The sequence below is a fragment of the Lactuca sativa genome, chromosome 2, assembly GCF_002870075.4.
Source record: "Lactuca sativa cultivar Salinas chromosome 2, Lsat_Salinas_v11, whole genome shotgun sequence".
NCBI classification, from domain to species: Eukaryota; Viridiplantae; Streptophyta; class Magnoliopsida; order Asterales; family Asteraceae; genus Lactuca; species Lactuca sativa.
Window position 1 is genome coordinate 30,180,706 of NC_056624.2, and position 12,145 is coordinate 30,192,850.

Sequence of the window (12,145 nt, forward strand, 5' to 3'; positions counted from 1 at the left end):
TCGAAAGTTTCAGTTGAAGACACGGGTGTTGTTATGGGAAAATTCATAAGCACTCAAATCCCAACATTTTTACCAAAGCCTTCGACAACTACAACTACAACTACAACAACAACAAGAATTCAGACCAAGAGAATCTCAATAAACGAAGGAGCTGGACGCTCGAGTTCAGTTCTAGGTAAATCAATCTCGAATGATTCCAAAGATCATATTTATATCGTGTGCTCCTACTGCTTTCATTGTGAAACATCCCAAAAATACAACCCAAAAATTTTGTTTTTAAAACATTATCAAATCATAAAATCATCTAACATTTAATAAAACTACGAATCGTATATCTCAAAATGTAAAAGTGAATGTATCAATTCAATTGTTGTCAAAACATATCAAAAAAATATCAAATAAACTCCTAGGATAAACTGAAGCTATGGTGTGTGCCATGCCATCATCCCAAGCTCTTCCCCTTACTAGCGGAAGTACCTGAAACCAAAAACTGAAATTGTAAGCACAAAGTTTAGTGAGCTTCCCCAAGCTACCAGATACCATACAATAACATATAAACCAACTACTGTGCCTTGCCCACTGCATCGGACCGGAGTCCGGAAACTGCATCGGACCGAAGTCCAGAACTAACCAGGGCCTTGCCTTTTGCATCGGACTGAACTCTGGAAACTGCATCGAGCCGAAGTCCGGAACTAACCAAGGCCTTGCCCTCTGCATCGGACCAAAGTCCGGAAACTGTCTGAACATAGCTTAGCATAATCATAACTACTATCATAAACACATATCTGCATACTACATCGGACCGAAATTCGGAACACATAACACGAAGACATGCTTGAATCACCAAGACATCAAGCACACTAAACTACTGCATCGGAACGAAGTCCAAAATTACTGCTAACTAAACGGGCCGGCATTGTGGCCGTAGACTCATTCCCACTAGGAGGAAACTCACCTCGTAACGCTGGTTGCTAAGATGCTAAATCTAAAATTGGCTGACTGCTTCTCTGGAACTCCCCGGCTACAAATACCATAAACACTAAATCAGATACTAATAACTGCTCTCAGGGTAAAATGACTATTTTACCCCTGTTCAAAGTCAACATCCTGGTCAAAGTCAACTTTCTGGTCAAAGTCAACTTTCAGTTGACCGGACTCGCCGAGTTGGGTCGCCAAGTCACCGAGTCCCTAATTGTTGGATTAGTGTCTAAGTCCATTACTATTTTGGTATGTACTTGACCCGATTATGAGCATGGTCCTTTTGGGTTGCCTTCACCATAGCAATATGTAGGATGAATTAATGAGAGAAAGGTTTAATTATGATTTATTAATATATTATAAGAATAATATATTAAAGGAGAAATCATAATGTTTAATTAATATTAGTCAAGAATTAATTAAGAATTAATTTTGTGGCTAAAAGAGATTAATTAAACTTAGGGTACTAGAGTTGTAATTATAAGATAATTGCAATTGGGCTATGGATCACCTTGGAATAATAGGTTGCACGAATTCTATGGGGAAGCCCATTAGAAATTGTCCAAGGTATGTTCCAGAAGGGGGTCCATGGGCCGCTTAGGGCTTAAGCAGTCAAATTAGGGTTTCCTTGTTTGATAACCCTAATAGCCTATGTATATAAGGAACCCTTAGGCACCAAAAACGTGGCTAACACTTAGATTAGGGTTTCCAGCCATTTTTGGTGCCTCCCTTCTCTTCCCTCTTCATTCTTGTTGCTTAGTGGTGTTTGTGACTCCATTAGAGGTGCAGCACTTTAGGCACTAAGCTTTCTGAATCCAAGGATTGATTGTTATTTCTATATAACAATCAAAGGTTAGATCTAAACCCTATTTTATGTTAATATGATTAATTGTATGCTAGATCTAGGGTTTATGGATTTGGATACTCAATTGCATGTTCATTAGACAAACTAGATCCAAAAGCTATTAGGGTTTGCATGTACACCATAAGAATGATGTATTGCTCAAAACCCATCACTAACATCCTTTCTAATCCTCTACCCGCTTCAATTCATCGAGTTTGACAAAGACTCGACGAGTTCTTCTTTGATACTAACATCGAGTGTAACTTCAACTGACTCACTGAGTTCTCCTTCATCGTATTAACACGTCCAGACTGTGACTCGTCGAGTTGTATGAACAACTCGTCGAGTCTGCTCTTGAGGCAAAAAGATTGCCTTGGACTCGCCGAGTCATGGTGTAGACTCGCCGAGTATCATGCATGCCATTACTATACAGTCAATTCTAGTCAATTTCAGTGCATCCAGTTGATAGATCTAGGCTTCTAGGGCTAGTTTTGTTGGATAAGGTGTCTAAGTCCATAACTATTTCTGGTGTGTACTTGACCCGACTCGGCATGGTCCATTTGGGTTGCATGGCACCATGCAATTGGATAGACTAAATGAGAGAAATAACACTTGGAGATTATTAATATATTATAAGTTCTAATATATTAATAATATTATTTGATTAGTTTGATCAAGAATTAATTTAGAATTAATTAAGTGATCAAAAAATAACTAATTAAATATATGGGTTGATTATGTAAATCATCCATATCTTGTATAGTGGGCTAAGAGGCTCCATGGATTATCAAGTTGGGTTCTACCCATAGGATGCTCCATGGGAGTTACAAACCCATGGGTCATGGAAATGAAGAGTCATGACACATTAGGGTTTACATGGTGTAACCCTAGATGTGACAACACTATATAAGAGTCCCATTCTCCACAAAATTTGCTACAATATATATGAAAAAAGAGGGCTAGGCCGATTTCAAGGAGTGTGTATTCTCTCAAAAGTCTTTCCAAGAGCATTTGGTGTTGTGTGAAGCATTTGAGGCATCACACTTGGGGTGCTAGGCTTACAAGGTTTCAAGGAACATAAGCAACACCAAGGTAAGTTATTCTATCTTTCATTCAAGTTAAAATTTGTTCCCCATGTATGCTAGATAAGAATATAACCTTGGAATTCAACTTTGCATGATAATTAGACAAACATAGATCCAAGGTTATTAGGGTTGCATGTACACTTAGGAAGTGTTAGAATGCTCAAAAAACCATCAGTGGTATCAGAGCCTAGGCTTGTTTGTTTGTTATTTGTGCTTAAAAGTTGAAAAAAGTCAAAAAATTTGTTGTCTGCCTGATGAACTCGCCGAGTTCACTTGTATCTTCAACCTACTCGCCGAGTAGGTTCATGCACTCGGCGAGTAGGAGCCACAGAGTGTAGATTTTCGACTTTAGTTGCTGGAAATGGACTAGAAACATTACTCTAAACTGTTTTGGTACTTGAAAACTTGTTTTAGATGGTGTAATGTCTTTGCTAATTCATTTACAACAACTAGTTATCAAAATTACAAAGTTTAAGTGTGATTTTGATTCATGAAAGTGTTCATATTCATGTTCTTGATCTTATGATGTTTAGATGATCATAGGAATTATTTGTAACCTATGTGGTAGATTAATTCTTGATCATAATGTGTTTTAATGGAGTCCATAACTTGTCCTCAAGTTATGGAAAACCAAAAGTCACTTGGTTTAAAAACCATTAAAAGAACACAAGAGTTACAAAAATGAAGAGTCTTCATTTTATTACTTTATTAAACTCATAAGTTACAAGAAATGAAAAGTTTTGAAATTTTACAAAACTTGCCCTCAAGTTTTGGAACAAGTAAAGTCAAGTTAAAACTTTAGTTCCAACCCTTAGAATTTTAAAAGTTAAAATTCAACCCTTATACTTATATTATTATGATTTAATAATTATATATATATATATATATATATATATATATATATATATATGTATATGTATGTATAAGAACGAAGTCGTCTTACCGCTAGTACGCCTCATTCACGAAGCCGGTCTATAAGGTGGGTATAAGGTTGTTGCCTATAAAATGGCAACTTAATGGGTATCCACTCTCACCCACCGCTTGCTTGGCTGGTGGAGGGTCGTTAGCCGAACGGGTAAGACAAAGACTTATCAATTCTCATTAAAGTATGATGAATATTATAAAGTAACTAAATGTTTTATTAAATTCCCAATCTTAGTTACTTTAGAAAAAATGTGAATAATGTGCTAATCCATGAAATTACACTTTACACTTTGTTTAAGTCGTTGGTGGACCGTGTGTGGTTAACCGGCACACTAACTTGGACTTAACAAGGTAGGTAAAGGGTGACTTAAGGTTTATTATAGTATCGGTGGAGCGTGTGTGGTTTACCGGCACATCGATTGAGTGATAAACTTTAAGGGTACCAAGTGATTTGCATGGTTACTTCACACCTCGTTTTGTGATCCTCGGTATCCCAGTCACAAAACTTGGAGGGCACACTCAAGATTGAAACATGCCTTTGAAAAGTTCATTGAATCTCAAAGAATCTAGGAATTTCTAAGAACCAATCAAAAACCTAATATTTAAATATTTCGGTTTTCGTGGTGGAAATTGGTGAATCGTCATTCACCTACCTTTCGAATATGTTATAGCTTGGATTACGACATACCTCTTCTAAGTTATAATATATTGTGATTGGATCCTAGCCTTAATATTACATTTGGGTGTTTTATTAAGGACTCTCTTAATATCTAAACTAATCTTGTTCTCTTCTTTCAGATGTCTTCAAACAATGCTGCTTCTGGCTCAAATCCTAATGGCTCCTTTACCCTTATGAACTTGTGTGGGAAAGTCACCTTTGATGGATCCAACTTCAATGAGTGGATCAGAAACATCAGGATCATTACCTGCTACGAGGACAAAGAATATGTCCTTGACAAGGAGCTTAAAGAGATTGATGAGACCACTGCAACTCCTCAGGAGATCGCTGACTTTCAGGCACATGAAAGAGATGCTACAAAAGTGGCGTGCATCATGTTGGCCACAATGACAACAGAAATCCAAAAGTCCTATGAGGATTTCTACCCTTATGAAATGCACCAAGATCTGATGGAAAGATACCATCAAAGTGCACGACAAGAGAGGTATGAAATCATCTGCTCCATGATAACAACCATGATGAAGGACGGGGAATCTGTCACGAGCCACATGCAGAAAATGCAAAGGTATGTGGATCGATTACTGAAGCTTAATGTGAACTTCCATGAGGAGCTTGCAATAGATATCATTTTGCACTCCTTACCATCGTGCTATGATCAATTCTGCATGACATATCACATGAATAAGGAAGAGGTCACACTCAGTAAACTTCAGGGACTTCTCAAGACCGTAGAAAAAGGTCTTAAGGGGAAGTCGGTTGTTAACACTCCTACTCCAAACTCAACTCCGGTTTTGGCAATCGGGAAAAGTCGAGGGAGGAAGAGAAAAAGCTCTTCGAAGGGTACCAAGGCTCGGACCCTTGATGGCTCTTCTTCAACTGGAACCAAGAAAGGTTTCATCACTCCTTCTTCTGACCCAAAAGAGGCTGAATGCTTCTGTTGCCATGAAAAGGCTCACTGGAAGCGGAACTGCCCAAAGTACTAGCAAGATGTGAAGGATGGGAAAGTTAAACCCAACCATGCAGGTATTTACATTATCTTATCTAATAACTCACCCCATTCTAAATCTTGGGTCCTTGATACCGGTTGTGGTATTCATATTTGTTGTGACTTGCAGGGACTAAGAAGAAGTGAGAATGTGGAGCAAGGAAGAATAAACTTGATCATGGGGAATAGGAAAGCTTCACCTGTCACCAAGATTGGAGTTTATACTTTATCGCTAAGTAGTGGGTTTAGTTTAGATTTGAATAAATGTTGTTACTCGCCAGGAATGGCAAGAAATATTATTTCCTTTCATGCTTTGTACAAACAAGGGTTTACCTTTTCATTTAATAATGAAGTTGGTTCTATTGATGCTTTCTTTAATAATGCTCTTTATTTTAAAGCATTACCCTGTGATGGTGTGTATGAAGCTGTATCTGTTGTAGATAACTTAGGAAATAATGTTTTGTGTATTGATTCTATTAATAATAATAACTTGGATAAAGCATCATTATGGCATTGTCGTCTTGGACATATAAGCAAGAAACGCATAGGCCAACTCCAAAAGGATGGAGTCTTGGAGTCATTTGACCTAAAGTCAGATGATAGTTGCGAATCATGCTTACTTGGAAAAATGACAAAGCCACCCTTCACAGGCTCGTGTGAAAGGGGTGAAGGTTTGTTGGACCATGTACACACGGATGTGTGTGGACCATTCAAACATGCCACAAGGGATTAATTGACTTTTACTGATGATTAAACAGGAAGTCGAGAATCAATTGGGTAGGAACATTAAGATGCTTCGATCCGATCGAGGTGGTTAGTATCTTAGTTCAGAGTTCCTCGACTATCTAAGGAAATGTGGGATTGTCTCACAATTGACACCTCCCAGGACACCACAGTTGAATGGTGTGGCTGAGAGGCGTAATCGAAACTTGTTGGATATGGTTCGTTCCATGATGAGTCGAGCTTCGCTACCAATCTCATTTTGGGGGTATGCCTTAGAGACTGCCGCCCATATCCTTAATCTAGTCCCTACAAAGAATGTTGCCAAAACTCCTCACGAGATGTGGACTGGTAAAGTACCTAAACTAGACCACATCAAGATTTTTGGTTGCGAGGCTTTCGTGAGACGCGAGACTCATGAAAACCTCGAACCTCGAAGCGAGAGGTGTATTTTCATCGGCTACCCACAACAATCCTTTGGTTACCTCTTCTACAGACCTAGTGAAAATGTGGTCTTTGTAGCAAGGAGGGATTTCTTTAGAGAGAAAGAGTTTATAAGCCAAGGAAACAGTGGGAGGCAAGTTGATCTTGAAGATATTCAAGAGTCAAGCTGTGAAGGAACTTCAAACCCTAGCACTTAACCTGAGGAGGAAACTCCTGTTGAGCCAATTGACAAGTCCGTACCTCTGAGGTGTTCCACAAGGGTTAGGCATGCTCCTAAGCATTACTATGGATTCTATATTACTGCAGAAGGAGATACACTTATCAATGATGAGACACTGATAGGTCTGGATGAACCTAACAGTTACGCGGAAGCCATGGCAGGCCCTGAGTCAGCCAAGAGGAAAGAGGCAATGGATAGCGAGATACAATCCATGTATGACAATAAAGTTTGGAACTTGGTTGAGAATGTACCAGGTCGTAAGACAGTAGGGTGCAAATGGATCTTCAAGAAGAAGACCGACATGGATGGTAATGTACACACTTATAAGGCTAGACTGGTTGCAAAGGGGTTCTCTCAAATTCCTGGGGTGGATTATGATGAGACCTTTTCTCCAGTAGCCAAGATTAAGTCTATTAGGGTTATGTTAGCCATAGCTGCATTTCATGACTATGAAATTTGGCAAATGGATGTCAAAACCGCTTTCCTTAATGGAAAATTGGCTGAAGATGTTTACATGAGTCAGCCAGAAGGTTTTGTCAGCAACGAGTACCCTAATAGAGTGTGTAAGCTTGAGAAATCTATTTATGGATTGAAGCAAGCACCTCACAGATGGAATCTTTTCTTTGATGAAAAGGTCAAGGAATTTGGCTTTTCTAGGAGTGAAGATGAATCTTGTGTGTATGTCAAGGCTAGTGGGAGTATAGTTAGCTTTTTGGTATTGTATGTGGATGACATACTACTCATAAGAAATGACATCCCAACTCTGCAGGAAGTTAAGTCCTAGCTTGGGAAGTGTTTCTCTATGAAGGACCTAGGAGAAGCTGCCTATATTCTAGGGATAAGGATCTTAAGAGATCGGAGTAAAAGACTAATTGGACTTAGTCAGAGTACCTACTTGGATAAGGTGCTGAAGAGATTTAGCATGCAGGATTCCAAGAAAGGAGAGTTACCCATCCAGAGTAACGCCAGATTGAGTAAGACACAAAGCCCTAGCACTGAGGCTGAGATAGCAGAAATGAGTCGAATACCTTATGCTTCGGCTGTAGGATCGATCATGTATGCTATGACGTGTACTTGACCTGATGTAGCCTTTGCCCTGAGCGTGGTTAGCAGGTATCAGGGGAACCCTGGCAAGGCACACTGGACTGCAATAAAGAATATCCTCAAGTACCTAAGGAGGACTAGGGACTGGGTCCTTACCCTCGATGGGAGTGATGACTTGAGAGTTGTAGGGTATAGTGATGCTAGCTTCCAGACTGATAGGGATAATTTCCGCTCTCAGTCGGGCTGGGTCTTTACCCTAAACGGAGGAGCAATTTCTTGGAAGAGTTCCAAGCAAGAGACAGTGGCTGATTCAACCTGTGAATCAGAGTATATTGCAGCTAGCGAGGCGGCAAAGGAGGCGATATGGCTGAAGAACTTCATTGGAGACCTTGGAGTTGTAACAGCTATTAAAGAGCCAATGGAAATTTTCTGTGATAGTGAAAGCGCTGTTGCCTTAGCCAAGGAACCAAGGGATCACGGGAGATCCAGACACATCGACAGAAAATACCATTTTATCAGACATCGAATAGAAGAAGGACTCCTCGTGGCAAAGAGGGTATCATCAGATGAGAATCCGGCAGATCCCCTCACGAAGGGACTGACTCGGGTTAAGCATCTCCAGCATGCTCGGAGCATAAGGCTGAAGGATGATATTAGATTTAGTAGTTAGATAACCTCGAAATTTGTAAAGTGTAATTGACATTAGATGATGAATAAAAAGTGTTTTATTTATGAGTAAAGTGTTGTTATCTCTTGTCGATCGTTTACTATATTTCTTTTGCATGTTTTGACTTCCAGAATAATTTTTGTTTTGTATAACATATTATTCAAACCTCCATAGTCGGTCATATGTCAGAAGTAGGTATGAATCAAGACTGTCATGTTTGGTTGTAGAGGTCTAAGGTGTTGGACAAGGCTACAACAATCATGAGTGCTCATAAGTTCTGAGCATTGGACTCAACCCACGCTCACTGGAATCACTTCATGGAATTCTATCTCAAGTGATCGTGAGACGGTAATATCATATAAGTCTTCAAACCTAGAGATATGATTTGTTACTTACAAGTTAGTTATGCATTGATTGTACGAAAACGCATTGGTAACTGGATGTTATAAAATGTGCTTTTGTGTGTAATTCAATGAGTGGTAGAACAAACATATGAGTCGAACTTTATCTGTTCCTTCTTGGATTAGAAGCTGATATCTGGGCCCCTCGATGATTTTGTTTTGACCCATGTACTGGGCCCGGTCAGAACTAAGTTGATGTGTTCAATTAAGTTCTTTGTCAAACAAATCGGAAATCGGGAAACAAACTGCTGGACAATAAGTAAGACATTGTTCCATGTATTTGTCCGGCTGATATCTAGAACGGAGGACTATATGATCCCTTATCTTAAATGGCGTACCATCATCTTATCAGTTCCGAGAAACCTTGAAAGAGCTACGATTGCCGATCGGTTCCTGAAGTACTAGAGATATAGTTATTAGATTTATCCAAGTGGGAGACTGTTGGATAAGGTGTCTAAGTCCATAACTATTTCTAGTGTGTACTTGACCCAGCCGGGCATGGTCCATTTGGGTTGCATGGCACCATGCAATTGGATAGACTAAATGAGAGAAATAACACTTGGAGATTATTAATATATTATAAGTTCTAATATATTAATAATATTATTTGATTAGTTTGATCAAGAATTAATTTAGAATTAATTAAGTGATCAAAAGATAACTAATTAATTATATGGGTTGATTATGTAAATCATCCATATCTTGTATAGTGGGCTAAGAGGCTCCATGGATTATCAAGTTGGGTTCTACCCATAGGATGCTCCATGGGAGTTACAAACCCATGGGTCATGGAAATGAAGAGTCATGACACATTAAGGTTTACATGGTGTAACGCTAGATGTGTCAACACTATATAAGAGTCCCATTCTCCACGAAATCTGCTACAATATATATGAAACAAGAGGGCTAGGCCGATTTCAAGGAGTGTGTATTCTCTCAAAAGTCTTTCCAAGAGCATTTGGTGTTGCGTGAAGCATTTGAGGCATCACACTTGGGGTGCTAGGCTTACAAGGTTTCAAGGAACATAAGCAACAACAAGGTAAGTTATTCTATCTTTCATTCAAGTTAAAAGTTGTTCCCCATGTATGCTAATAGGAATATAACCTTGGAATTCAACTTTGCATGATAATTAGACAAACATAGATCCAACGTTATTAGGGTTGCATGTACACTTAGGAAGTGTTAGAATGCTCAAAAAACCATCAAGTTTTACACGTAAAGTTTCCAACTTTACGTGCATGCACAAGAGAATGGGGCTTAAACACTAAAATCATCTAACAATAAGAACTTAGGGTTTGGAACAAGGCTATATCTATATAAAGGTAGCTATATTGAGCTCCTAGAGCTCAATAACATCCAGATCTATGGTTTCCATCCTAAGGAGAGTTCAGTTCTCGAGTTTGAATCATATAAAGTTCCAAGAGAACCATAAACAAGCATAAAAGAGGGTTTAATGGAAGAATGAGCAAGGTAATAACTTTATTACCAGAATATGTAGCAAATGGAAGCTAGATTCTGGATCTCCTTTCTCTTTTATTGGTCTTCCTTCCTTTCTTTTCTTCTACAACTTCCAAGCTAGCACAAAACACTCAAGCTCAACAATGGGGACTAGGTTTTATAGAGAAATGCTTTGGAGGTGCTGGAGGCTGGGATGGGAGGCTATAATGATGTTTAAATATAGTACAAACCCTGTGATTTAGAGTTTCATCCAGACTGGCAGATTCACCGAGTTCGGGAAACGAACTCGTCGAGTCGCCCAATAAAAACGCATGAAAATCCCGTCTCTACTCATCGGGTCGGGCTACGGACTCGTCGAGTTCCTCTTAAGAAAGTAAAATACTATATTTAAATTACATACCAGAAATGGGGCATTATAATTCTCCCCCACTTATCTTAGACTTCGTCCTCGAAGTCTGCTGCTACTGATCCTGAAAATAACTCCGGATAGTGCTCCCTCATCTCCTCCTCAGTCTCCCACGTCCACTCTAAACCCTTTCGGTGCTACCACTGCACCTTCACTAACTGAACCACCTTGTTCCTCAAGGTATTCGTCTTCCGATCTAAGATCGCAACTGGCCTCTCGATATAATTCAGGCTGCTATCAACCTGAATATCCTCCAATGGTACCACTACTGACTCATCCACCAAACACTTCCGCAACTAAGAAATATGGAAAGTGTTGTGGATGTGGCTAAGCTCTGCTGGAAGGTCTAAACGGTAGGTAACCCGACCCACCCGGGCCAAAACCCTAAAGGGACCAATGAACCTGAGGCCCAACTTGCCCCTCTTCCGGAACCTGATGACACCCTTCTAGGTTGACACTTTTAGGAGGACCATATCTCCCACCTGAAAACTCCAAGTCCGAATGTCTCTTGTCGGCGTAACTCTTCTGCCGACTCTGCGCAGTCTGCTACGGACCTACTGGATCAACTTTGTGGTTTTGAGCACCACCTCAGTACTCCCGATGACTCTCTGACCGACCTTGCCTCAACAAATTGGGGTCCTACACTTCCTCCCGTAGAGCATCTCAAAGGGAGGGCGGTCAATGCTGGCATGGTAACTGTTGTTATATGAAAATTCTGCTAACGGAAAATACGTATCCCAACTGCCACCAAAGTCTAGGATGCATGCTCGAAGCACGTCCTCGAGAGTCTGAATTGTCCTCTCACTCTGCTCGTCCGTCTGATGGTGAAAGGCAGTGCTGAAGTGAAGAAGAGTCCCCATCTTGTCATGAAACAGCTTCCAAAACCTAGAATTGAATCGGATGTCTTGATCCGATACTACTGATATAGGCACTCCATGCCGTGCTACTACCTCGTGCACATACATGTCGGCTAGCTTCTCGGCCGATATGCTCTCTTGAATCGGTATGAAATGCGCGGTCTTGGTCAGCCGATCCACTATGACCCAAATCGAATCAACTCCACGTGCGGTCCTGGGAAGCTTAGTGATGAAATCCATAGTGATCTCCTCCTATCTCCAAACGGGAATGTCTAACGGCTGTATCTTGTCGTGGGGTCTCTGATGCTCCGCCTTGACCTTCCTGTAGGTCAGGAATCTCTCCACGTACCAAGCTACGTCCCGCTTCATGCAGGTCCACCAATAGTCGGGTTGAAGATCTCTGTACATCTTTGTCTCCCCTGGGTGGATGGAG

The 12,145-nt window shown here is 40.2% G+C and overlaps 1 protein-coding gene across 2 annotated transcripts in view; it reads right to left on the minus strand.

Moving 5' to 3' along the window:
* Window positions 1-255: 255 nt before the first annotated feature.
* Window positions 256-12,145, minus strand: part of LOC111917360 (TMV resistance protein N) — a 36,929-nt gene continuing 25,039 nt past the window's right edge. For both annotated transcript variants that reach the window (XR_008230130.1, XM_042899024.2), the window contains exon 6: window positions 256-477. Coding sequence is in view for 1 of the 2 variants with exons in the window: in XM_042899024.2 (XP_042754958.1) it covers window positions 443-477 (35 nt within the window). In the remaining variant the exon portion in view is untranslated. The remainder of the gene's footprint in view (window positions 478-12,145) is intronic.